At 43.9% G+C, this 27724-nt stretch overlaps 1 protein-coding gene and 3 pseudogenes across 1 annotated transcript; 1 reads left to right on the top strand and 3 right to left on the bottom strand.

Annotated features, from left to right (window-relative positions):
* Nucleotides 1–3179: 3179 nt before the first annotated feature.
* On the bottom strand, nucleotides 3180–4809 carry LOC144365095 (la-related protein 1 pseudogene; annotated as a pseudogene).
* Nucleotides 4810–10578: 5769 nt separating this feature from the next.
* Nucleotides 10579–11844, top strand: LOC144365096 (forkhead box protein I3 pseudogene; annotated as a pseudogene).
* A 3748-nt stretch (nucleotides 11845–15592) lies between these two features.
* On the bottom strand, nucleotides 15593–17407 carry LOC101975015 (fructose-2,6-bisphosphatase TIGAR). Its single transcript, XM_005341735.5, has 3 exons — nucleotides 17360–17407; nucleotides 16966–17076; nucleotides 15593–16115 (listed from the first exon to the last, which is right to left on the bottom strand). The coding sequence occupies exons 1-3, from the start codon at nucleotides 17405–17407 to the stop codon at nucleotides 15684–15686; spliced, it is 591 nt and encodes a 196-aa protein (XP_005341792.2). The 3' UTR covers nucleotides 15593–15683.
* Nucleotides 17408–22072: 4665 nt separating this feature from the next.
* LOC101972189 (suppressor of cytokine signaling 2 pseudogene) lies at nucleotides 22073–22937 on the bottom strand (annotated as a pseudogene).
* Between the last annotated feature and the right edge of the window lie 4787 nt (nucleotides 22938–27724).

Below are 27724 nucleotides of genomic sequence, written 5' to 3' on the forward strand. Positions count from 1 at the left end.
TATAATACAAGCTCATTCAAGTATTTTACATTTTTTTTGTCCTTTTAAATGTGATATCCTAGCACATGGTAAAGATAATGTACTACGAGCGTAAGGTGGAACCTTCTTCACAAAGCCAGATGACAAGTTTTCCTCTCCAGTGAGAATGGGGCTGTAAGTTCTTAAGTTCTCTGCCTCTGCCATCAACATGGCTGAAGGAGAGAGTGGGGCTGGGGAGAATCCAGGAACCCTTCCACACAAGAGGTACTTTGAGGTTCCCATTTGGGAGGGTGCCAGATGATCCAGACCACTCTACCCAGGCTTTTGGTAAAACACCCCTAGCTCTCCTAAAGGCTAGTCTTCTTGCTTCCTCCACCCCACTTCCAGAGCCTCCTGAGCAGCTTACTTTCTTTTGTAAATCAATCATCAGAAAAGGGGGGGAAAAGAGCTACAATGAAACAAAAACATTTAACTTTGACATGGGGGCTCAGTGCCTCTTGCTGTGGTTCTGAGCCCTAGGGGTCCAGGCTGAGGCAGGACTGGGTAGCCTTCTCTACTGATAGTGCATGTGTCTCAGGTTCTGGAGAGGGCAAAAGAAAAACCTGTTCCTCATCAGGGCTTAGGCACACACAGACCTTCTGTTTGACACCTACAGGTCATTCTGGCGTGGACCAACCTTAGAAGGGCAGAGAATAAACAGGGGATTAGGGCAGGCTGTTGCTTTGTGTCTCAGGTCTTAAGATTCCCATGGGAAGATGGTGGATATGAAGTGGCTAGTCCTGATGGCCCCTGCCACTCATACTTGTCACAGATACATTGGTCCTAAATTCAAGTGTCTTCAGAAAGTGAAGATGTAAACTACTCTTTTGCAACATTAACTCCTAACATGTTACAAAAAAAAAAAGAAAGAAAGAAAGAAAAAATAAAGAAAATAGCCCCTCACCCCTCCTCAGCCTATGTTGAGATGAAGTTCTCACCTACTCACCCCAAAGGTGCTTCCTCCTTCAGGGATATCTGAGAGGATCAGGGAGAGGATGGCAGCCCCTGGCCTGGGAGTAACTAGACGAGAACAGCCTTTTCCCACCTCCAAGGCTTCCTTGTGTCCCCAAACCCAGCAAGGGTCAAACACTGAGGTTTTTGTGGTGCTGGATACAATACAGGGCTGAGTGACCCAAAGGAAAAAAAGGGGGAAAGGGAGAGAGAAGGGGGTCAGGAGTCCAGTGTCTGGGACAATGTGGGGCAGGTACACCAGACTGGTTAGGGAGAGGCCTCAGATCCCATAGCAGAGACCAGACATTCATCCTTGGTTCAAGACGACTGGGTCACAGGAAGTGAGATGGGCTTCCCACATACTAAGCACTGGGATGACAGAGGTGAGGGGGCACACAAACTAAAAGCAATGAGGTACCCAAAGACAGAGGGCAAGCGAGCCCCTGTCAGCCTGGGATACTGTCTCCTATTCCCAACCTTTGGGCCAACAGAGAAACCTGTTGAAAAGGAGGGCCAAAGAAGTTTCAGTAATTGAGCAACAAGACTGCAAACTTCTCTGTGTTGCCCAGTTCCCATTGGGGGTGAACATGCAGTCATGCCCATACTTGACACACATCCCAGTCTGTTCGGGTCAGTTGATCACCCTCCCTAGCTTCTGACGACAGTAGACTCCAGCCATTCCATTGTCATTCACAGTCCAACTCAAGCAGTCAGTGGCTAGAGAAGTTAGGTATACTCTATGTCCACATATACCTTCCTGCCACAAGGCTTCACCAACTGGCAGGATTCCCCCCAGCCCCCAATTCCTCCTCATCCCTCATTCCCAGTTTGGGTTGATCAGAGAGAGGGTAGGCAGAGATGGCTTGCAGAGGGGGGGGATGCAAGACGGGGAGACCCCACCAGACCCTCGGAAAAGAACGGCACTTTTCTCCACCTTTCACGAGACATAAAGCTTCCTTGAGGTCTCGGTGATCTTTCAGGACAATGTGAGAAACATATCCAAGCCTCAGCTACCAGGTGTTCCCCTTTCCCCTCTGGCATGGGGAAGACGCTGGGGCTGAGGACAAGTGTGTTCCAGATCCAGGCTAACTCTGTTTTTCAACAGTTTGAAGCAAACTTGGGCTTGGGATTCCAAGGGTAGGATGAAGGGTGTCACGGCAGGACCGGGCCTGGCGTGAGGCGACAGCAAGCAGAGCAAGGACACGAAAGTGGCAGCAGTGTACAGACACAGGACGTCAGCCTCAGTGATGCAACAGCAGGGATATTTTGGGCATGGCTCTGACAGCTGCCCCCAACTCTCTTGCCTCCAGGCGGGAGGCACTGTACATGCAACTCAGTCCAGAGAAAGATCCAGCCAGTCCAAGCCCAGGCACATCCAGAGAAGGTGGGAGCTCTTCAGGTTGACTCCACCGAGGAAAACAGGCATTTGAGTATTATTTCAGATTCCCGCTCCACAATAAGGCAACTTTTAAAAAAATATTATTTCCAAGAACAAAACAAACAAAAAAAATTTCCAAGGAGAGGGGAAAGACATCACTTTTTATGGATTAGGTGGGGGTTTTCTGATTTTTTTTTCTTTTCTTTCTTTTTTTTTTTTTAATGGTCTATTTTTTCTTTTTTTCTGTTTTTCCAAGGATGGAAAGGTCAGAGAAAAATAAAATAAATCATCTTTCAATAGTCTTTTCTGGTATGAGCAGTGTCTCTCTGGGCTGGGGAGTAAGGGGTGTGGGGAAAGGGGAGTACGAGAGGCTGAAACCTCCCCCAACCCCCACTTTTAGACCCTTTGGTTTCCTTCTCCCAGAAGATGACAGAAGGGCATGGTAGGGACAGCAGGGAGAGAACACGGTGACGGCAAACCCCACATAGTCAGGGGCTAGTGCTCCTGGGACCCAGGCGCTGTCAGAGCCTTCCACGGGACAGTGCTGGGCAATAGGGCCCACAGGGCCTTCTGGTGGGCTGCATAATTGGCTTGGGGGGGGAGCAAGAAGAGGCTGTGGGTGGGGACCAGGGTTGCGGCATATCAGCAGAGGGCAGGGCTGAAGAGTGATTTTGGTAATCCAGACAAACTATCAATAATTTAAAACTTGATATATATATATATATATATATATATATATATATATATATATATATATATAATCTCCCCCCTTTCCCTCCTCCCTTAGAAGAAGCTGGGATGGAAGAGTCATGGAGAGAGGAGGAGAAGGGAGTTACTTGGAGGCTCTGCCCAGGGTACCTCTAATAGCCCAAATGGTGTACACACTGCTACTCAGCACAGAGGCCTGCTCTATTAATTCCAGGCCAGTCCCTTCTTTGTCCCCTCTCCTGGGACTGGGCACCCCCATGGACCCTCGACCACCCCACCCCTTCCCCACTCTAAACCCCAGGGCTAAAGGGCTTTTCACTTTCCTAAAGTCTATGTATCTGAGTGCTGGCTTGTCCATTTGGCATCTTCCCGTATGGGCTGACCAGTAGGTGGTGTAGGGGGTTGGTTGATCGTGGTGGCAGGCGATCCTGGGCTCCTCTGACTTCTTGGGCCATGCTGGGGAGGGCCAAGGCCGTTTCTTCACTTCAATCCAGTTCTCAGAATCCAGATCAGGCAGGCTGGCAGACAGGCCCTTAGACAGTGTCTTTAGGTTGCTGACCTCCTGCGTTTGGGTTGGCACTGGGGTGACTGCACGGGGAGAGCCAGGTGCCGACTCTGTCTCTTTCTGGTAGTGCTGACGGGGAACAAATTCAGGGCAGTTGAGAAGCTGGGAAAAATCAGTCTGGGAATAATCCACTATTGGGGGACCAGGAAGAGGCCACTTCTCAGGCTCTTCCCTCCTTCGGACTTTCTCATCAACAATTTCCACTACCTTGCTGTCCTTGAGGGCCGCAAAAAAAAAAAAAAGAGAAATGTCAGTGGTAAGGGCTTGCACACGATGGAAGGAAGCAATAAGGGTGATGGGAAGGAAACCATCAGCATCCATTTTTCTTCTCAGGAAGAAATCTCGCTCTAAATTGTCCACGCTGAAGTAGTACTCAATCTGTCACTTGATGTAGTCTTTGAGCAGCTCCTGGTCCACGCTGTAAAGCTCAGTGCTGCTGACATTGTCAAAGTAGTAGGTAATGTTGTTCCTGTACTTGGGGGTTCGAGGCCCCTCTGCACCATCAAACTTTCGATAGCCAAACTGGTAGTCAAAATGGGTTCGAGTGCCACCCCGGCCGCGTCCCTGGCCGCGACCACGCCCCCGTCCACGGCCACGGAAGGAAGCCCGCGCCCCACCCGCCCCATCACTCTTCACACTCAATGTTTCGTCCTGGTCGTGCCAGGCAGGCTCCGGTTTGGTCTCTGGTTGCCAGGCTGGGGTGGGGGTGGCCACAGACACAGGCATGTAGGTGGTAGGCTCAGACCCTTTGATCTCCCCGCGGTTGGCAGGTGTATGTCTTGGCTCCTGCGGGCGTGCGGGGCGTGAGGCAAGTTTCTCTCTGGGAACTTCGGGCTTCATGTCTATTTGCAGGGGAACCCACTTATGTTTATTCCCTTTCTTCTTCTGCCCGCCTCGCTGGCAGTCTTCGTCCCCATTCTTCTCTTCCCCTGATTCATCTGATTTGGTTTTCGGGCTCTCCTTACTATCGCTCCCCTCTCCTTTCTCCTGTTCTTTCATGTCCTTCTTGGGTGGCAGCTTACGGGCAGGCTAAGGCTTGTGAGACTGTGGCTGCACACTCTTGTGGGCTATCTCTCCAGAGTTGATTGCATCTCCAAAATCACCAGCCTTGCTGCCTTTGCGCTGTTTAGGAGCAGCTGCCCTAACCACCTTGGCTGGAGCAGAATGTTCTGGAGGGGACTGTCCTGGCCAGGACCGGCGGCAGCGCGTTCTTAGTCCACGGGTTCACCTTGGGCAGGGGGGCTTCCACGAAGTCTCGGCGCCCCGCGCCCGCCCCCTCCCCCCCCCAGAAGCTGGGCGCGCCCGAGGTTGCCTCCCCCGCCTCGAATTTGGCTCCCAGAGTGCCCTCGACGCCTTCCTCCAGGGCGCCTGGCACCAGTCCCCATGGAGGAGAATCGGGATTCACGCTAAGCGCGGCTCCCTTCCCGGTCGATGCAGCCGCCATAGATCCGAGGCCCAGTGGCGGGGCGGGGGTGGGAGGAAGGCCCCCCACTCTGCGGTCCAGGCCTCCTCGATGCGCATCCCCCCTCGATGCCCGTTCCTCGCAGGGGGCCCCCACCCCGAGCCTGGCAGGCCTCTAGTTCCGTCCCTCCCCCCACCCCCCCCCCCCGCCCCCGGGGCGGCCCAGACAACATCCTGATCTTAATTAGGAACACGGCAAGAAAGTTTTCGTTCACTACTCCTATGTAACTGTTTTTCAGGTCCTAGGCAATGCAAAGGCAAGGAACAAATGGAATACAAATATTAAAATCTCTCTGTTTTCAGATGACACCTTGTCAGTGTATAACACCCTAAGGAGTCTACAAAGCAACCCTCAAAACTAAAATAAAACTAAAAATAATATGCAATGTGAGAAAATTCACTACACATGAAAAATAGGCAGGTGTAGCTCAATGGCAGTGTGTGCTTAGCGTGTGTTAGGCTCCGGTTCAGATCCCAGCACCAAAATAAGTACGTAAGTAAATAGGTTGTTAAAAAGCAGCATGAGCAATTGGAAAGTAAAAGTTTAATGTGAGGATTCCATCCATAACAAGGTCACATACTCAAGCACAAACAAAAACATAAAATCATTATTGGTAGATTTAACAAAATACTTATTCTGAAGCATCATGGAGAGAAATTAAAGTCATCAATACTTGGGGAGATCCATGATCTTCCTGATTTGGAAGATTCAACATTGCTAGGTCAGAGTCTCCACAGGCAGGCTATTAAATGGACAAGCTGATTTACAATGCACATCAAACAAGAGGACCTAGTTAGTTGATAGGGCTGGCTACATACACAAATACTTACAGATCTGTATCTGTACATGGTGTTTTAGTGCGCCTTTTCATCCCTGTGACCAAAAGACCTGACAAGAACAATTTTAGAGGAAGAAAAGTTTATTTGGGGCTCCCAGTTTTGTAAGTCTCAGTCCATAGATGGCCAACTCCATTGCTCTTGACTCAAAAGGTGAAGCAGAACATCACAGCAGAAGTGTGCAGAGGAAGAAAGCAGCTCAGGACACGGCAGAAAGGAAGCAGACAGTGAGCTCCACTCACCAGGGACAAAATATATAGCCCAAAGTCATATCTCCAGGGACGCACCTCACATCCTGACTGCCTAAAGGTACCTCTCAGTTAATTCCTATTAGTGGGTTAATGTTCTGATTAGGTTTAGGCTCTCACAACCCAATTGACTTACCTCTGAACGCCCTCTCATTGTCTCTACATGAGTTTTGGAGGGAGACCTCATAGTTAAACCATAACACAAGGTTAATAGATACACATATTTTCTTGCTCAGTCAGCTGAGAAGAAGGCTTAAAAGAAATAACACTCAAAAGAGTAATGAGCACACCTGACACCCAGACCTTGGTTTTAATGTCATTCTCTAATAAAAGGAACCATAGCTGATTCAAGGGACTGGGACACAAAATAAAGCAAGATGATCCTGGAGTGTCTTGTACTGATGGGAAGTATGGAAGTGCTAAAAACAAAAAACCAGCCTGAGATGATGGAGGTAGAGGCCAACTGAAAGAGTTCTCAATGGCTAAAGTGGAACAATCTGAGCAACAACAACAATAGTATTATGGAATTTTAGTCCAGTACAAAACACCATTCACAAGTCCAGCTGATTCCAGTGACTGAAAGAATATGTAAATCAACATGAGAATGAGAGGCAAACCTTCCTTTCACAGAATTCTGGGTAATTTCAGTTGTCCTGTGTCCTCAGGCTCCTCTAGACTTAAGCATTTCCATTCTCTAAGTCCTCACTCCTTGAGTGCACACATCTACTTCCTTCCAAGGAATGTTGTTGAAAAAGATGGAAAAAATAAGCAATCCTGCTTCAGGGGAATCTGGCAGATATTACCTTACCCACATAACTGAGGCCAACACCAACAATCAAATGAAGCAAGTTGTGTTTATAGTGGGCCACTGATATGATAAAATGAAAATGATCTTTCTTCCCAAAACTCACATTTACAGTCTAATTCTGGGGAAAACACCAGACAAATTCCAACAGAGACAACAAAATATCTTGCATGTATTCTTCAAAACTTCCAGGATCATGAAACAAATAAAACACAAAGAAAATATAGAAACTGATAAGTCAATTTTTCTGATTTGATATTTATTCCCACATATATAAAATTGTATATGGGTCTGGTGCTAAAGAGTAACTCAAAAGTTATACTTACAGGCACCCACATAAAGATGGGGGAATAGTTAAGGAGTAATAATTATAGAACCCCGTTATAATTTGGCTCTGAAATGTCACCCGAAGGCTCATGTGTTAAGGCCTGGACCCCAGGGTGGTACTATTGAAAGTTGGTGGGACCGTTAAGAGGCAGGGCCTACAAGGAGGTTTTAGACCCTTGGGAATACACCCTCCATTGAGGGCCTGCCCTCAAAGGAGATTATGGAGCCTGCCCTATTCTCTCTTTTGCTTCTTGGCTATGAGGTGAGGGCTTTCCTCCTCCACAAGTTTCTGCCATGATGTGTCACCTCAACATAGGTCCAAAACAATGAGGCCAACCATGAACTGAAACTTCTAAAACTGTGGGCCAAAACGAACTTCTTTTTCTTTATAAGTTCATTATCTTAGGTATTTTCTTACAATAACAGAAAGATGACTAAAACAAGTCCCATTCAATTTCCAGGCTGGTGAGTGCCATCTTCCCTTATGGAGCTGATGATTACACCTGAGTGTATTCATCTAGAAGACCTGTTTGGATAAAATTGTGATTTTTTCCCTTAACATAATGGAGATACATAATAGAAACATTTAACTTACAAATCCAACTATGCATAAATGCAAAAATACATATACATGCTAGTATACACAATATAAAAACATTTATTCTAAATGATATACCCAAACATTGCATCTCCTGCCCAAGTCAGCCATGAGAAGAGCCTGATTAAAGACCCTGCTGTATCCTCACTTAGTATATTTTACCTTCTGTGCTTCCCCTAATGAAAGCCTATAATGTGCTTGGTATGACACTGTAAGAAATTTTAGATAGTTGCTATAGTTGTTTGAATATGGGATGTTCCCCAAGGATGCATGTATTGAAGGCTAAGTCCACAGCTTGTGGTGATATTGGGAAGTAATATATCATTTAGGAGGAGGGCCTTAACAGAAGGAAGGTAGTTCACTGTGGAATTCCTTGAAGGGAATATTGGGAGCCTAGCTGCTCCTTCTCTTTCTTGCTCACACTCTTCCTGTGCTTCCTGGCCACCACAAGATGACCAATTTCCTCCACCACGCACTACCACCACCATGTGTTGCCTCACCACTGGCCCCAAAACAACAAAGCCAACCAACTGTGGACCAAAACCTCTAAAACTGTAAGACAAAATAAACTTTTCCTCCTTATAAGCTGTTTATCTCAGGTGTTTTGTTACAATAATGGGAAGCTAACACAATAGGAAAAATAAAGATGCTGGGTGAAGCAGGCTTTTAATGGGAAAATAGTTCAGTTAAAAAGCATTAAAGAGGAAGCTGTGTAGGAAACTGAAGTTGAGGGAGTGTCCCTTCCCTTTGCCAGGCCTAGGACTAAACCCAACAGCCAGGGAAGACAAGAGAGGGTGAATACACAGAGCACAGAGAATGTTTAGGGCACTGAAAATGTTCTGTATGACACTATAATGGTGGATACATGTCACACATTTGTCCAAACCCACAGAATGTACACCAAGTGAACCCTAATGTAAACTGAACTTTTAGGTAACCATTATATATCAATGACTTGTTATTGTCAAATGATACCACTCTGGTAAGGCATGTGGATGTTGGGGAAGCTGCACAAGGGTGAGGCAGGGGATATACAGGAAATTTCTGTACTTCCTCCCAATCTTGCCATAAACCTAAAACTGCTCTAAGGAAAAAAAATGCAGGCAAAACATTACAAACAAAATGACAAAACCTTATTGGGTAAAAGACCCAGAAAAAATGGTCTATGACGTTCACAGATGGGAAGAGGACAGTTCTTCTCCAAGTTAATCTAGGAACCCAGTGTCCAGGTTCCTTATCTATCACTGGGAACTCTCTGACCTGCTAATGTCCCTGGCAGTTTTTTCAAGTGGCACAGCTGCCTGCTTTGGCTGCCTCCAACATTATGTTCCTATAGCGCCCCTACAGTCTGTTGTCCACACAGCAACCAGGGTAAGGCTACTGAATAAATTTGATCCTGTCACTCTGCTCAAAACTTCCCCAGCCTTCCCAACCTGCTTGGGTAAGAGCCCAAGACCTTAGCACAGGCCCCTAGTTGGGAGGCCCACACAAGGTTCCACTCCCATCCCATTCCTTTTTCCAGTCAAATCTCCCAAGCATGGTTCCTCCTGGGGCCTTTGTGCTGTCTGTGGGAAGGTTCTTCCAGAGATCATTAGAGCTCACTCCCCTGCCTCTATATGCTGGTACCACCTCAGTTCTTCCTGTTCATCCTGAACAAAGCTTCAATCTCCCTCCAGGCCCCATTCCCCAGCTTTCTTATTTTTCTTCATAGCACTCACTGCTGTCTTCCTTGACTCTAAATTCCACAAAGATGAGGACTGTATTTTGAGCTTCTTGCTTCATATTCACAGTTCTTATAATAGATCTAGAGTTCTTATGCCATCCTAGGATGTACATACCATACTCAAAAAAATATTTACTGAATGACTAGATAAGTAAAGAAATGCATGTGATTAAAAAATTGCAACTCAAATTTTCTGAAAACCAATTGATTCTAAAATTTATATGAACAAAGGTATACAGATAACACAAAGATGACCATAAAAATGAAGAAGAGGAAGTACTCACCCTGTGAGACATTCAGTTGCAAAACCACAGTAAGACACTGATGTGGAAATACAGAGCACTAAGAAGAGTCCACAGAGAGGCACAGATGGATGCATAAGGGACTGACAATGATGAATCACAGGACAGGAGACTCTTTATTTTTATTCATTTATTTTATTTTATTTGAGATGAGGTCTTGCAAAGTTGCCCACAGTCTTGAATTCCTGGGCTCAAGTGTTCCTCCCAGCTTAGCCTCCTGAGTACCGGGAATATAGGTGCACCACCATGCCTGGCTAGGAACAGACTTGCAAAAATGTGCTGGGGTGGGCTGGGGTTGTGGCTGATCGGTAGAGTGCCTGCCTAGCAAGTTCAAGGCCCTAGGTTCAATCCTCACCACCACATAAAAATGAATAAAGTTTTGTGCCCAACTACAACTAAAAAATAAATATTAAAAAAAATGTGCTGGGGTAACTGTTTCACCCACATGGAAAACAACATAAAACTGAATCTATACTTTATACTTAAAAAATAAAATAAAATCCAGGTAATTTTAAAATTTGACATTCAAAAACCCCCAAAGGCACCTGCCGGACCCGGGCCCAGGAGCCGGCGCCGCAGAGGGATGCTCTCGAGCTGCGGGACCAGCCGCGCTCCCAGCTCGCCGCGGCCGTGCCGCACCCGCCCTCGGCCGTCGACATGGCCCTCTACTGCAGGGACAACTTCGGCGAGTACTCGCAGCCCAGCCTGCCCCCCGCCGCCGCCGCCCGGGGCGCGCCCCCGGCCTCCAGGGCGCCCTACAAGCTGGCCGACTACGCCGCGCCGCCGGCCGCTGCCGCCAACCCTTACCTGTGGCTCAATGGGACCGGGGTGGGCAGCCAGTGTTCCGCCGCGGCCGCAGCCTACCTGGGCGCACCGCCCCCGCCGCCGCCTCCCGGGGCCGCGGCCGAGCCCTTCCAGCAGCCGCCGCCCGCCGCCGGCTCCTCCACGTGCGCCCAGCAGCCCTTTGCGCAGCCCGCGCCCGCCGCGCCCGCCTCGCCCGCGGGGTCCGGCGCCCAGAGAGCTGGGCTGGCTGTCCATGGCCAGCCGCGAGGACTTGATGAAGATGGTGCGGCCGCCCTACTCGTACTCAGCACTCATAGCCATGGCCATCCAGAGCGTGCCCGAGCGCAAGCTTACGCTCAGCCACATCTACCAGTTCGTGGCCGACAGCTTCCTCTTCTACCAGCGCAGCAAGGCTGGCTGTCAGAACTCTATTCGCCACAACCTGTCGCTCAATGACTGCTTCAAGAAGGTGCCCCGCGACGAGGATGACCCAGGGAAAGGTAATTACTGGACTCTGGATCCAAACTGCAAGATGATGTTTGATAATGGAAACTTCCGAAGGAAGCGCAAGCGGCGCTCAGAGGCCAGCAGCAGCTCTGCGGTGGCCACGGGGACTTCCATGTCAGAAGAAGGGCTGTCCTCGGGATTGCGGGCCCGGTGGGCGGCGCCCCGCAGGGAGAAGGCCCCTCCTCTGTGCTGCTGCCAGCGCAGTCTCCGGAGCCTGAGGGCGCCAAGAGCCCCGGGTCCCCACAGGGTGGCCCTGTGCTGGCCTCCACCCCCTGCCTCGGTGCCTTCTTCAGCAGCCTCAGCGGTCTCAGCGTTGGCAGCGGTGGGAGTGCCCAGAGCGCCAGCCCTGGTGGCTGCCACCTGGGGGCCCAGGGCCCTCAGCTGCCCTCCAGCAGCATCTTCCCTTCCACCTCCATCTCCGAGGCCTCTGCAGACACCTTGGCGCTGGGCAGCAGCAGGAGCAGCAGCAGCCAGAGATCTTCCTACTATAGCCCGTTCCCGGCCAGTGCCAGTGGGGGCCAGAGCAGCCCCTTCAGCAGCCCCTTCTACAACCTGGGCATGGTCAACAGCCTCATCTACCCACGGGAGGGCTCCGAGGTGTTGGGTGCTTCTCAGACTTGGAGGCACTGCTGAGCAGAGTGAGGTCTGGGGTGGGACTGAGCTTCTGCATTTGTTTGAATTCCCGAGTGATCCCATGGTGTAACTGGGAGGGAGCAAGGAACCCCCAGACCCCAGCAAACTTTTACAGGTCTCCTGGAGATGGGCCTCTGGGCAGAAGTCCTCCTGCATTCCGAGGCAGGTAGCCTGCAGCCCTGTGAGGCAGAGACTGGGTCTGGGGCCTTGTCAATCTGTGCCAGGTGGTGGGCTCAGGGGTGCTCAGTTGGAGCCCACCCTGAAGTCCCTAGGTGGTAAACAGCAGCTAGCACTTGGAGCCCGTGGTTGACCCACCAGCCAAAGGCTCTGGAGCAGCTGGCTATCCCCTGTCCTACAGCTTTCTGATCTTTTCTAGAAAAGCCAGGTAATTTGGCCTTTTATAGGAAACTTCCAACTTTGTGTCCTTTGCCTCCAGTTAAAGTTTGTATCAGTGTGCCAGGAAGCACTACAAGTGTGCAGCGGGTCACCTCTGACTGGTACCTGTGACATACTGATTGCCTTAAGGCTGCCCTAGGTACCAAGCATTGTCCTAGTCTCAACGGGTTTAGCCCACCTTGCCTCACAGGGGTGGCCATAGATCCCTGTCCCACACTTGCTGTCTATGCAAGCGATATGGACTTCTGAGATGAGATATGACTTGCCCGAGGTCCCAGGGAGAAAATGGTGGAACTGGGCCTGGCTGCAGAGCTGGAGCTGGTAACCTGTATCCCAGTTGCTGAGACCAACTGCACCGTGTCAGGCTAAGGAGGCAGGCATGGCAGGAGCTGGGTCTCGCCCCACCAGAGACTCTGGTGGAAATGGCAGTCCCTGGTGATGCTCCCCTGGACAGGAAGGGAGACGCTCACTGGCTCTGCCTCACCTCCTGCCCAAGTCCAAGGCTGAAGTGACCACTGAGCCAGCTGACCACGGCAGCCTGTCCCTCTTAGCTCCTGTCCTGGGCATTTCATTTTGTAGTCAAGTATTTTTAGAATTTTATTAAATAGTTTTAAAATGGAATTTCATAGCTTTTAATATGATAAACCATTTGTGGTCAAATTAAAAAATAGATGATTTTATTTATCTTAGCACCCTTTCCTTCAGAGGCATGGTCCCTTGAATAACTCTTGCCTTCACCCTCCCAGGGCCCAGCAGAGACCTGGCACCTTACATGGCAAACACTTGGCCATTATTGGTGGACTAGTGAGTTAGTAAGAAAATGTTAATTAAAAATGAATGGTGGCTGGACGCCCTGGGAACAGCATTCTATTCAGATGAAGATAGCCTGAGTCCCCTTTGCCAAGATTTTGAGCCTTTGATGTGAGCATTTTTTGTCTGGGGTTTGGAATTTTCTAGAAACAGGATCACATACACATTGTAATTAAAAAAAAAACCTGTTTCCTGTATACTCCTGAAGATACAATATTTTTCAAAAAAATCTTTATTTTGAAATAGAGCATGTGGAAAAAATCATGAACTTATTGAGCTCAAGATCGTTGCCACTACCTTTTATACAAAGACAACCAAAGAGACTCCCTACCCTCTACTGTGTGTACAGAAAACCATTTCTATGGATATTTTTGTATGTGAGCAAGCATATGAACTTTTGTAAATATTTTTTCTAGCAAAAAAAAAAAAACCCTAAAACTATAAGAGAAAAGAAAGAAGATTATTCCATGATTTTATCATGGAGAAGGCTTCTTCAAGATCCAAGTGCACACACACACACACACATAAAAGAACAAGATATACTGGTTTGACTTGAACAAGCCAATAGAAAACCAGGCAAAGAACATAAACCAGTGAATCAGCAATCTAAGGAGACCGGAACTGTCATTCATTTGGAAAAAAAAATGCCCAGGTTCATTAACAATCACAGAAAAACTTAATAAAATAGTGAGGTAATGTTTTTTACTCCTCAGATTAGCAAAAACCAGTTAGGTGGTACCAAGTATTGACAAGATATGGAAGGGAGGCATTCTTGGTACTGCCAGTGGCATTGACAAGTAGCACAGCCACCATGAAGAGACATCTGACACAATTTCCACTCTGCACAAGGAGCCAGACTAAAGATTCTTCCTTGTGACAGTGTTTCAATGGAGAAATATTGAAGAGACCTAAATGTTCACTCGTAGAATAATAAACCACATGTGCTATATTTATTCATGAGCGTACAGTGGTTAGAATTAACTAGATCTATATATATCAACATAGAGAGTGCCCCAACACAGAATAGGTAAAAATAAACAACATAGACAGCTCGATGATATTCATGTACATTTCTAAAGCACCAAACAATACTGCTGCCTCGAAGACACGGGGTGAACACGAGAAGAAGAGATGAACACATTCACTCACTCACTGCAGTGGTCGCCTCTGCAGGGGAACAGCACTGTGAGAATTAATTAAAGGAAACTCTTCTTACATCTCAATGTTTTATTTCTTTGGAGGAAAAAGAAAAGAGAAAGGAATTACTTGGGGACGGTGAGAATGAGGATATTATTTGTTCTTTTAGGTTATCATTTCAAGTACTTATTTCGAGTGTACTTGCTCCAGTGCTCAAATCCACGCCCTGTTTCCGATCTGGCAGAAAACATGGTAGTGTGGACACACAGAGAATGCTGAAATATACAACTTTACAAAAGATTTAAATGATATTCAAAGGAGATATCAGCCAAAAGTGATCTTAGCCTTAACTAACAGGCTTAGCATTCATCCTATTGTAAGCTAAAATTTATGGCACTCAGCAACATGATTACTTAAAAGCAAACTACATGTAAGACACTGCCTTCATTTAGACAAGGACTTTTGAAGGATCAAGCTGATGTCCAAATTAGGTTAGTCAAAATTCCTTTCCTCCATCGCCATCTAGTGGAAGGCAGAGGTAACTTCATTTGTACCTTCCACCAAAAACCACAGTTGCCCCATGCTTTTCAATGAAGCTCCCTCTAGGTTCTGAGGTTCCCACATAGTTGATAGTTGCCTTTCTCTGGAGCCTTCCCCAAACTGGAAATTCTTCAGCCTATAGGTTAAAGAAGAAGCAAGTGGATAGTGGTCTTTACTCTCTGAGTCAAACTTCTTTTGGGGACTTTCTTGGCTTCCACTGACTTTGTGTTTTGCAAGATAGAAGAGCACACTGCTCTTTTACCTTCTGCCCAGAGCTTCCATCTGTGATGTGTTTTAGTCAAATGATGTCTTCACCTCCTCCCCCAGGTTGCTCTGCACTCATAATCTGCATTCATCTACATTTCAAGCCCTCTTGAACAACAACAACAAAAAAATCCAACAGCTTGTTTCTAAGTAAAAGATTTTAGTGTCATTTTATCATTTTACTTTATATAGAGACTTATAATGATATGAATTTTCCATTTAAAGAACTTTTCTTTCAAAATATAACAGTAACTATAAATATGCAATGGGAAATATAAATAGTTCTTTCAAGACTTGGATGTGATAGTAAAAAATATACATTATCTTACCAAGAATCAATCAATCAAATAGGCTAATTTTTTCATTAAAGAACAAACACACAAACAAACATTTTTTAAAAGGGGAAAAATTTCTATAATAAGGATGTGAATCCCCCAACTTGCAACACTGAGTTCCTTCCATTTATCACTCAGAGATGGGATCAAGCAGCGTGGAAAACGCAGGCTTCACTCAAGACAACATAAGTCAATTCTAAATGGCTTTCCACTACTGTGTGATGTGGCTGACATTCCAGAAGAGTTTATAATATGATTTTTAACTATTTCCAAATTAGCACTAGCAAAGGACGGAAATAAAGTAAGCCAAAGGCACTCCCTTCAGAAGCTCAAAACTGTTAGAATTTTGACGCAGATCTAAACTGAGAGTGTTTTGGTCACTTCATTTAGATGATCCTGTAGGTTCATACAAACACACTTCGGTGTAGGTTCTTTTCCTTTCTCAAAGCTTATGATGAAGAGACTAATCCCAGTATTGGGACTGACTGACGAAAGTTCAAATTTTCTCAGAGATGCTGGCAAGGAACACTTAAGGTCAGTCAGAAAATAACCAAACAGGCTTCTCATGTAAGCATCATGACTCACGACTAAGACACTGGCCACTAATCCTGGAGCGCCACTGTCGGAATTAACTTCAGAGTTGTAGTTTGTTTCTAAAGGAAATATCTCTGCCAAAGAAGTTTTTAGATTGTTGCTTGGAGCTCCTGTAGAAAACCGTTGCTTTTGATCTGCTTCTTTCAGGATTAGCTGACACAAAAATTCAAAAAACTGTTTTCCATGCATTTCCACCTTATAAGGAAAGAAAGAAAATGTGAAATAAACGGACATTAATGATCTCCTGAAAACATAAACATGACATAACTGCCTGCTTTTCTAATGGGTCAGTGTAAGGACACCTAAGTAGATGAATCTCAATCTATATTTCCGATCATTCAATTGGGGATTTCACAGGTACAAGAAAGTGCCTACCACATTTCTGGAGGCAAACCAGGGATACAGATGAGTAGGATATTGTTCTAATTCCTGACTTCAGAGCACTAGGTTAAGGAAATCTACAAGTGAACAGAAAGCCATAAAATCATGTTCACCAAGAAACTATGTGGCACTTCAATTCAGCTGGAACAACAACAAATCTTTTTCTTACTAAGGTAAAAGAGTTTATCAGAAAATTACAAAGATAAAGAATAGAGGGAAAATTATCAATAACACAGTTCAAAGATGATGACTTATTAGAAGCGTGAGCACTTGAGGATGTCACTCAAAAGCTGCTGGGCAGCAGTGGCCAGAGTTCATGTTCAGAATGACCCGACCCTTGAGTGATTTGCTTAGTCCCCCTGAACACCACTGCTGCTCGCTACTGCTTCACAAACAATTTTTTCTTAGATGTGCCATAAAAGAATAGATCTCCTTAAATTCATGATCAGTAATGGCTGCTAACTTAGCAGCAAATGAGAAAGAGAGGATGCCTTAAAAAGGAAAAAAGAAATAACATCATGCAGAGTTGTGTTATAAACAAAGCAACTTTCGAATTGCTTGGCTATAATTCACAAACGTCTAATTTACAAGTGAGTCAGATTCATCCATTCTGACAATGTTAAGTCCCCCAACTTGGCAACTGGGGTCAGTGGTACGTACATACCTGGTCTAACGTCTCTCCTCCGGGAGGTGTAAAGAAAGGGCATTCTTCCCCAGCTTCTTTGGCCATGTTCCTCAGGTCACTTAGAGGCTTGCTTTCCGCAGCCCCATATTTCTGTCATGGTCCAAAAGACAAAGGTGCCTCTGGTGAATTTGCAAGACAACAATTCAGTTCAGACTTTTGGCCAATTGAGATGGCTCCATGAATAAGCTTAGTTTCCTATGTTATTTTAGTATCCTCTCTCTTCCTGATAACAGGAACATATTCAGTATCAGTAGGAGGCCATGAAGCCTTAGAAAATAAAACAGAAACCTGAGTGGTACACTATGTCCAAAGAGGGTTGTATGGAAGAAGTCACTGAAGCTAAGTAGACGACAGGGCTTTACTGAATACATACAAGGTCAGGCTCAGACTCCTGGGCTAGAGAACACATGCAAGGCACCATGCTGACCACCTCCCATCCACACACTCTCTCACTTGGTCTTAATAAGAGAATTCTGAAGCAGGTATAAAAGTATTCCTCCACGTTTATAAGGGAGGAAGCCGAGTTTCGAGGAGGTTACACAAATAGCCTCACTTTCACAGACAACAGCAAAGTTAAAATCCAAGTCCAAATTGCTAGCTTTCTAGGCGCATGAAGACTGAGCCCAAGCACAGGACATACAAGTCACAAATGAAATCAAAGGGCCAAGAAACATGGGGAAACTACCTCATTAGGAATCCCAAGAATGTAAAAATTAAATGGCATCATTTTTCAGCTATTGCATTGTAAAATTAAAGAAACTGACAACATCAAGTGTGGCTTGGAAAATTTTCTCCTAGACCACTCATGGGAATATAAGTTGGCATGGCTTTTTGAAACGCCATTTAAACTAGGCAATTTAGAGTTAATATAAGAAAAAGTACACACTCAGCAATGTCCATTTCTAGAAGTATGTTAGATGGGTGTACCAAGAATGAACTGCAAAAATATTTATTTTAACATTATTTACATCAGCAGAAAATCTAGTCACAACCTGGATGCTAATTAGTAGTTGCTGGGTTATATAAATTACATAATATCCATTAAGTCACTAATTAGGTGATTATATCAAGGTGCATTTACAGGCACTGAAAAGCAGTCAGTACACAATAAATGGGAAATGCTAGTTTAAAAGCAATACAAATAATTCCATTTAGAAAATGCACAAGCAGGGGGAAAAAATCAGGAACACACATACCAAAAATGTTCACGGTGTTTATCTGGGGTAGTATAGATTTTAACTGTATTTCTCCCCAAGTCACTTTTAATTCCTTATACGGATAATGGGTTGCTTGCATAATAATGAATTTAAAGAAAAAAAACTGTTATAGTTTGCACAGATGATGCCAAAAGATCCTCATACCATCATCAGATAGAAATCCGTGAGTAAAATACCATTTTATAAGAATAAATGTATGTTTTGCTACAAAGTCAGCCATTCTTGCAATCCTCAATGCCAAATTTACATGTCTCCAGGTATATACAAAGCAATCTCTATTACAAAAGGGATCAGTAAGAATTATCACTTGCTTCGATTTCAGAGGAATGGAAACCTTTCTTTATTAAGTATCCTGAGTGCCACCATGAAGCAAACTGAGACTGAGGCCACAGGGCTAAGCCTGCCTGTGCAGAGACCAGTGTGGTGAGCTGCTGACCAAGGAGCACAATGGAGAAAACGAAGGACACAGGCAAAGCTGTGGAGATGACTCCTATGGATGGGAGAATCAGAGGGCCAAAGCCTGACAGGTGAGTAGAAACTGGCAGATCCGGGAGCAGAGTGGAGCACAGGTCAGAAGTTCATGAGGCTGGCTCTTTTGCCAGAAGCATTTGGATCATTCAGAGAAGAGACTGAGAGGCCCATGATCAGTGTTCCAGAGTATGAACTGCAGGGCTGGGTGGCTATGTGATCGGGGGCATAGACTTGACTTCTGTGTGCTTTGATGTCTGCCATCTATAAAATGTGAATTAAAACGTGAGGTTTTTCAGTCTTCACACAGTAGGTTATGAAGTTGAATGAATTTGCAGTGCTTGGAAAGAATGCTAGCAGGTGGCAAACACCATGCCAACACCCAACGAGCACTCTGAGACTACAACGTGAAGTACCAGGGAGGAAGAGAAGGCAAGGAGGTGACAGATGAGTTTACACAGTACCTTGGGACCCAGGTTTAAAAGAATTAGTGAACCGTTCTGCAAAGGATTATTCAGGTTGCAGTTGGAGATTAGGATTGAAAAGAGAATGCAAGACAGGAAAGAAGAGAATGACTATCACAGGGACTGAGGTAGGAGATGATAAAGAGAAACCTGACTTTAAAAAAAAAAAAAAGACAAAACAGCCACAGGAGTAACACACCCATGTTACACACAGATGAGCGATGACCCAGAATCTCAGCAGAGAACTGTAAACAGTAAATTTTAAACAAAAGTTCAAATTCTAGAACCAAAAATAGCACCGCAGTTGAGGCTAATGGATGTTAAATAGCAGTTTAGACACTTGAGTGGAGATTTAGGAAATGGAACAGGTTAGCCAACCTTTTCTATAAGGAGCCACATGATACATACTTTAGATCTTGTGGGCTCTGAGCTCTCTGTCACAACTGTTCACCCCCTACTGTTGGAGTGTGAAAGCAGCCAGAGACAATACTTATGTGGAACTTGTGTCTGTATTCCAATAAAACTTTATTTACAAAGCAGTTTGGATTTGGCTTGTGGGCTATAGTTTGCTAACATGTGAACTAAGAGATAGTTTAGCAGAAAATACCAGAGTCAGTCATGGAGAGACAAAAGGAGGAGCAGAACAGAAGGGGGACCATTTGTTATTGTTGGTTGGTTTTTGTGTTGCTAGGGAAGGAACCCTGTGCATGCTAGGCAAGTTCTATACCACTAGAGACATCCCCAGCCCAAGAGGCAGCATTTACACGGGAAATGTATTGCTTGTTCTTTGGTCTTATTATATTTTTTAATTAATGAAAGTGTCATGTATTGTGTTGACATTTCATAGTGATTAACATTTGTATAAGAAACAGTTGTGTTTTGCTTTGCAGACCATGCATAAGATTTTGAAGCATAACCTGTTTTGCAAAGATATGACAGTACAGTATGATTCAAGACTTTGAGAAAGGGTAAGTGATTTATTTATTGTGTATGCCAGATTTTCATTGCTGTGACAAATACCTGAGAAAAACAACATAGAAGAAAGATTTATTTTGGCTTATGGTTTCAGAAGTGCCAGTCCATGGTTGGCTGGTTCCATTGCTTTGGAACTGAGATGAGTGAGAATATCATAAGGAGGAAAGCTGCTCACCTCATGGTAGCCAAGATGAAGAGAGGGGGGGGGAGGGATAGAGAGGAGGGGCCAGGAACAAAATATAGTTCCCAAGGGAAAAATATAGTCCCCAGTAACCTACTTCCTCCACACAGGCCTACCTGCCTAGCTTCCACAACCTCTCATTCAGTTATCCCTGGATCAATCCACCAATGAGGTCAGAGTCCTCATGAGCCAGTCACTTCCCCAAAGCCCCACCTCTTGAACATTGGCACTGGGGATCAGTTCTTAAACTCATGAGCACTGGGGGGACATGCCTGATCCAAACTGCAGTATTTATTTATTTATTTATTTTGAACAATAATTTTTATTAGTGTAGTTTCAAAGGTACATATAATCCTGAGCTACTGCATTCATACATTTATCATTTACTCTTTGAAGTTTACATGTATTTTGCTCCAAACTCTCTGGTGAGTACATTTTTATACTAATTATGAACATAAATAATTTAAAATATTAGTCTTATCCCTGGAATCACCAATTAATTTACTCAGATCATCTCATTAGCTAATTCTATCACATGAAAGACCTGTTCCATTTCCTAAATCTCCACTCAAGTGTCTAAACTGCTATTTAACATCCATTAGCCTCAACTGCAGTGCTATTTTTGGTTCTAGAATTTGAACTTTTGTTTAAAATTTACTGTTTACAGTTCTCTGCTGAGATTCTGGGTCATCGCTCATCTGTGTGTAACATGGGTGTGTTACTCCTGTGGCTGTTTTGTCTTTTTTTTTTTTTAAAGTCAGGTTTCTCTTTATTTAATGCATTCTAATCAAATAGTAACAGCAGTAAATAAACACTTTGAAAAGCAGGCAGGTATCCTCCTATATATGGAAGAAAATTAAGTCAAGGTATTCTACACAGTAGAAAGGAGACAACTGCTGATGTCCATGGTTAGACAATTCAAGGACTGGGAAATTTCTAAAGCCATTTCCAAAAAAATCAATGGCAACAGTTTGGGGCACAGCTACTTCAAAGGGTAAAATGTCTATATCTACACTGGTTTTTATTAACAGAGATTGAGTTGCACCTGTAGAGCATGACATTCTTGTCTTCAGCCTTAAAGGAAAAGAGAAAGTCTTTTCCATTTGCACCAATTTGAAATATTTCTGAAATAAGGCTCCCTTGAAATGGGTTACTACAGTACTCATTCACAGGAGAGTTCATACCTGTAGTAAAAAGACAAATACAGGATCTCATGGTCACTTTTTTTGGGGGGGGTTGATTTGGTTAATTGCATAAAATGAGGGATAAATACTCACAAGCATGATGTGTTCGACAAAACTACATACATCAGAATGCAACATATAAAATGTCCTTAAAGATACTGATCATCAGGCGTATAAACTCATGGTTAAGCCTGCATCAGATTGGTTCCTTTTGCTTCTTCAGTACTCCACTCGCTCTTTGTTACTGGGGCTTGGAGCTTGGAACTTGGAACTTGGACCTTGGACCTAACGCAAAGGAACTGCAGAAAGACAAGGCATTCCGATAAAATGCTCCCTCAGCCTTTACTTGGGGCATTTTATTTCTTAGTTAAAAGGATCAACTGATCTTAGTCAGCCTTAGGAAAGGAAGCATCACTCAGGTGAAAAGATCTAGGGGAATTTTAAATACCTAGCTACCTCTTTACTCATTTAAATTATGTTGACTTCAGCTGTTTTTAGAATTCTGTGCAGTTATCCAGTCGCTCAAGTTTTGGTGTTGTCTTACATAGCTGCATTTGGAGATAGCCTATATGATGATGTTTAGAAAAACAGAAACACTTACACCTGGAACTTATATTCTTCCAAGTAATCTTTTAGTCTTGTTGGTAAAGGCAGTCCCCAGACAGTACCGGTACATTTGTTAATGGTGAGTCGACAGAGATGCTGAAGAGATGGTGCAGATGTATAGAGCGGTTTGGTCAGATAGAAGTGAACAGTCCCATTCCGGGGGCTTCTGGGCCCGACCGCTTATCCTTGCACATCTGAACATAGTAGTCAATCAGATGAACCACACTGTCAAATTGCTTAAGCTTGGACTTGACACATATGATAGAATCCAATCTGAATTTCCCATCTTGGTACTCAATTCGCAGATTAGTAGGTCCAGCTGACGTTTTAACAGATATTGTTAGTAGGTAGTCTGAATGCGAACTATCTCTAATCAAGAAAGTTCCTTCTGGCGCCTCTTTTAATTTCTCTTTGGCTTCATTAACAGTCATACTTCCCCAGTACCATCCTGTTTGACCCAGCTCGCGCAGGGCCTTCGCCAGGCGTGCTGCCTGGGGGCTGGTTCCTCGGCTGACCCAGCGGTCCCCCACTGGCTCCGCGTCCCATCCGCGCCATTCCCCGAGGGCTCTAGGCACCGGAGGGTCATGGAAGAAGGGTCAGCACGGCAAAGATAGGTGGCCGCCTGACCTGGAGTCACAGAGGGGCTCGCGTACTTCCTGGAAGTCAGAGGGAACTCCAAAACGCGTCCCTGCGGGGTGTCCGAAATGGTGGTGGAGGGGGAGGGGTTGGGGAGCTGCTGGTTCTTTCTCCCCAAGTCCCAGAGGAGGGATGGTAAAATCTCCCGCAGACGCGGTCACCCACAGATCGCCTGTTGCGAGCGCCCGTGCTTCGTACTCCGAGGATCCTGAGGCTGTGCGCCCCGGCCCCTGCGCGTACTGTCCGCGGCCTGCGCAGCGCTGGTGGCTGCGGCGAAGAGGCTCCTGCTTCAAGAGAAGCTCAAGGCCCAGGAGCCGCGGCAGTGGGGAGACTTCGGCTGTTTTGTCTTTTATTTTGCTCATTTGTGTCCATGTTTCCTTCTTTCAGTTTATCTGGCTACTTTTAGTGGACATAAAACACTGTATTTGCAAAACTACAGAAATTGTTTAAATCCACTTCTACCTTGCATTTTCACCCCTCCCCGTAAGTTAGACATCGTTACTGTCATATACGTGTTGTATTTCTTTGTATTTATCTATGCTATGAACCTTTGCCAATTTCTTTGCTCACTGATCTTTTTCTGAAACTCGGACCTTCCTTCTAGAATTATTTTCAATATTTTTTTGAAAATGCCTTGAGGGTCTGTTTGTCTGAATGGTCTTCACCTGTTTTCTAGAAAAAGGTTTAAAACCCTAGGTTAATCCTTGCCCTCTCTCAGCATACTGAAGAGGATGTTACTGACATTGACAGACCTAGACAGCCTAACTGCTTGACTAGTGAATGATGTTTGTCTTCCTTTTCTTTGGAATCTTAGCTTGGCTACGATGAATACAGAGGTGGATTTCTTTTGTATTTACCAATTGGGACTGCTTACACTTTCTGGATCTGAGATCCACTGTCTTAATGATTCTGTAAAACCAGCTATGACCTCTTTGAATATTGCCTCATCCTCAACTCTCTGACATCTCCTCTTGAAAGACATTACAACTTCCCATCATGTTCCTCACGTCTTAAATCAGTCATGTATGTCACCCTTAGGTTTACTGTCTTAACAATCATGTCAGCTGTGTGTAATCGGTAACTCGATAAGTTCACTGAGGTTTTGGCTAACTTATTCCATGCATTAAATTGACTTTATTGATACATAATTTACAACAGTAAAATACACCTATTTTAAGTCTACAGTTCATTTGAATTTTGACAAATGTATACACCCACCTAAGTGCTAAAAATTAAAATACAGAAGAATTTTATCACCCCAAAATATATCTTCATACCCATGCCAGTAAATCCTTCTCACCCCGGCCCAAGCAATCACTGAATTGCTTTATGTAACTCTACATCAGTCTTTTACCAGAGTTTCATATAAACAGAATCATGTATTATGTTCTCTTTAGTGCCTGGTTTCCTTTGTTTAGCATGTTTTTGAGAGACTCATCCATGTTGATGCCTATCTAGTGTTCCATCTTCAGTGCTGAGTTGTATTCCACTATATGAACACACCACAGTTCATTTGTTCATTTACCTCCTGATAAACACAGAGTCTGTTATATGGCTGTTACAAACAAAAGTCCTACTGAACAATGGTGCACAATTCTTTATGCAGACATACGTTCTTATTTCTCTTGGATAAGTCTCTGGGACTAAAACTGCTGGGTAACAATATGTATATGATAAACTATTTTCCAAAGTAGATGGTTTCTTTTACATTCTCACCTGCAGTGTGTGACTTTTAGATACTCTACAATCTCTTCACGTTTTAGTCATTCAAATGTTATGTACAGTGGTATCTCAACTGTGGTTGTAATTTGCATTTATGTGACAATCGAGGATGCCGAGCATCTTTTCATTTGTATAATTTTTATTGTCCTTGCATGTATCTTCTTTTATGAAGTTCCTGTTCTAATTAAAACATTTTGCCCCTTTTAAAGTTTGTCTAATTATTGAGGAGAAAGAATTCATACGCACACAGTGTCATATATATATGTACTTATATACACACACATATATGTACATATGATGTATACATTATTTACATATAATACACTTATTTATACTTTCCTTCCAATCTGTGGTTTTCCTTTTCATTTTACAAAGAACAGACAACTTTTACTCGAATAAAATCCAGTTTATATAATCAATTTCAAACTAGTTTTTGTGTGTGGTGCAAGGTAAGGGTTGACGTTCATGTTCGTTGTGTCAGCACCATTATTAAAAAGACTATCTTTATTTAATAAATTACTCTAGGACCTTTGTCAAAATCCTACTGACCACAAACACAAAACCAATAATTTACTATATAAGTGTGGCTCTGTTTTTTGCCTCTCCAATTTTGCTTGAAAAAAAAAAAGTCTTCTTTTTAGTTTTCAAAGTATTTTCAATCTTTACACCTTCAGAATATATTTCGAAAAATTCCTGTAGAATTCCTACTCTTGCCTCCTCTTCCCCATTTTCCTCTCAGGACTCCCAACCAACATGTGTGTTGGATTGTCTGACACTGTTCCATACTTCGCTGAGACTGTTTATCTTCCTATTTTAGTCTTTCTTTCTTTCTGCTCCATAGTAAATTCAGAATGTTCTGTTGCTACGTCTTCATGTTCAATGACCTCTTCTACAGTGCCCACCCAGTTAGTCCCATCTTGTGACATTTTTATTTCAGGACATCATATTTTTCATCTCTAGATCAATCTGGTTCTTTTTTTAAATTCTAATTTGCTATATGCGACAGCAGAACACCTTACAATTCATATTACACATATGGAGCTCAACCTGGTTCCTTTTTAAGATTTTTTATTTTTAATCATCTATTTCTCTCATTTTTCTTCCTTATTCACTGCTAGGAAGTGATCATTCTGGAATCACTACTTCGTGCCCTGTTTATTCCACAAAATCGCTGCACGCTGACTGGTGGGGACTCACGTGCTTCCCCACCCTCTGTGAGCTCTAGGAATCGCTCCACTTTTCCCTCCCCAGGAACCAGTCTCTCCTCTGCAGCTGTGTCTTGCTTGTTCTCAGGGGGTGTCATTCCACCCATATGCAGATAACAGTCTCCCTAAGAGTTTCTTTTTGGTTGAATTTTTAAAAAATTTGTTCATTTCAGTTATCCATGACAGAAGAAAGTACTTTGACATATTTAAGCAGACTGCTATGTGTACTTCTAGAGTTCTTTCTCTGTCTAGCTCTTCTACTTCTCTGAACCTCAAATTTTAGTCACCTAATATCCCCAAATTCCACGCTTTCCCTCATCAAATCACAGGGACCACCGAGCTCTATTTTGTGACCCCTACCAGAGTCTGGAAATGGCTTTGGACAATCCTGGGGCTCAGCTTATTTGTTCCACCTCATCTAGGCATCACAGAGCCATGATGCCCGGAGTCCAAGGTCTCACTTACTGGATTTTATTCGAGTAAAAGTTGTCTATTCTTTGCAAGTACCATTTGTAAAATGAAAAGGCAAACCACAGATTGGAAGAAAATTATAAATAAGTGTAATATATGTATATTATATATATATATATATATATAATAACATATACTTTTTTAGTTGTAGATGGACACAATACCTCTATTTATTTATTTATATGCAGTACTGAGGATCAAACTCAGTGCCACACATGTGCTAGTCTTCCACTGAGCCACAACCCCAGCCCCTGCTGAGATTTTGCACTCATTGTTGAGTTTTCTAGTTATTTACACAGGGAGGTAAATTCCGATCCTATTATTCCCTCATGGTTAGTCACAAAAGTCTCCTTCCATTGAGTTTTAACAAGTTGATTTGGTTCTTTTTAATAAAATCTGGGTGTCATTTTTATAGAGATCTGTTCTCTAAAGACATTTACATCATGTCACATATTTCTTTATGGAATCAGAATGTTTTTTTACTCTGTCTGGCTTTTCTATTATCTGACGTGACTGTGGGTTGATCTCCTGCCTGTCATTTCTCCTGGATTTTTCCTGATACCTTATTTTTTTTTTTGTTTTGTTAAGCATTTTTTTCCAAAGCTACTCTAACTTAAAAATAAAACAAAAACAAAAACAAAAAACCCCAAAACAAACAAAAAAAAACTAAGTTCAATGAGAAGAAAAGGAAAAAGTTCACATGGCGATGAAAGAGTGGGAAGGAAGTGCTGTCTATGTGATTTAATTCCCTGTGGGCTCTGGTGGCAGATCTTTCAAGCTTATACACTTGAGACTTGGGACCTCTTAGCCTAAACCCTCACCCTACACTCACCTGCTTTGCCCGTGTGAGATGGCTGGAGAAAGCACGAGTAAACCTCACTTTACTCATAAATCTACTAGCAGCAGCCGCTTGTTTAAATCCAGTCTCTGAAAGAGGTTCATCTATTCCTTGTCCTGTGGTGAAACAAAGCATTCAAAATCATAACTGAGGGGTACAGATAAAGCCACATATAAGAGAACAGAAACTGTGTCTATCTCTATTTTAATGAAAAGTTTCCTCGAGCACTTTTCTACATGACTTTTCAGAGAGCCAAGGAGCCAACAGCACCTACTGTGAAGTTAAGCTGATTCTATCAAGGCTTAGATTCAAATGTTTTTTGCCTGCTGGGAATAAGGTGATGCTAACAACATCTCGGTTTTAGCTCTTCCCTCTTTTGTGTTTGCCCATGTCCTCATTGGTTGCATTTTATAAATGGTGACTCTGACCCTACATGTGCTGCTATCATTACCATAAGAGTTTTGCCTTCTATATCTCCATTGTCCAAATATTCAATATTATAATGATGGTACTTCTTTCTTCCCTGCCCCCTTCCCTTTCTTTTTCGTTTAAATAAAAAAAAAGAAAGAAACACTATGAAACCTACACTTCCTTCCAGGAGGAAGAAGCAGATTAGACACTGAGAAGGGACTTATTATTACAGAATAAGTGATGTATGCTTGGTGTGACTGGGCTCATAGAATGCAAGGAAATCCCCAAGGGAAGAAGCCAAGCCATCAAAGACCCCTGGGCTGAAATGTGAAAAGTGATATGGAAATTTGGAGTTGCTGC

Source organism: Ictidomys tridecemlineatus, chromosome 6, assembly GCF_052094955.1.
Source record: "Ictidomys tridecemlineatus isolate mIctTri1 chromosome 6, mIctTri1.hap1, whole genome shotgun sequence".
NCBI lineage: Eukaryota > Metazoa > Chordata > Mammalia > Rodentia > Sciuridae > Ictidomys > Ictidomys tridecemlineatus.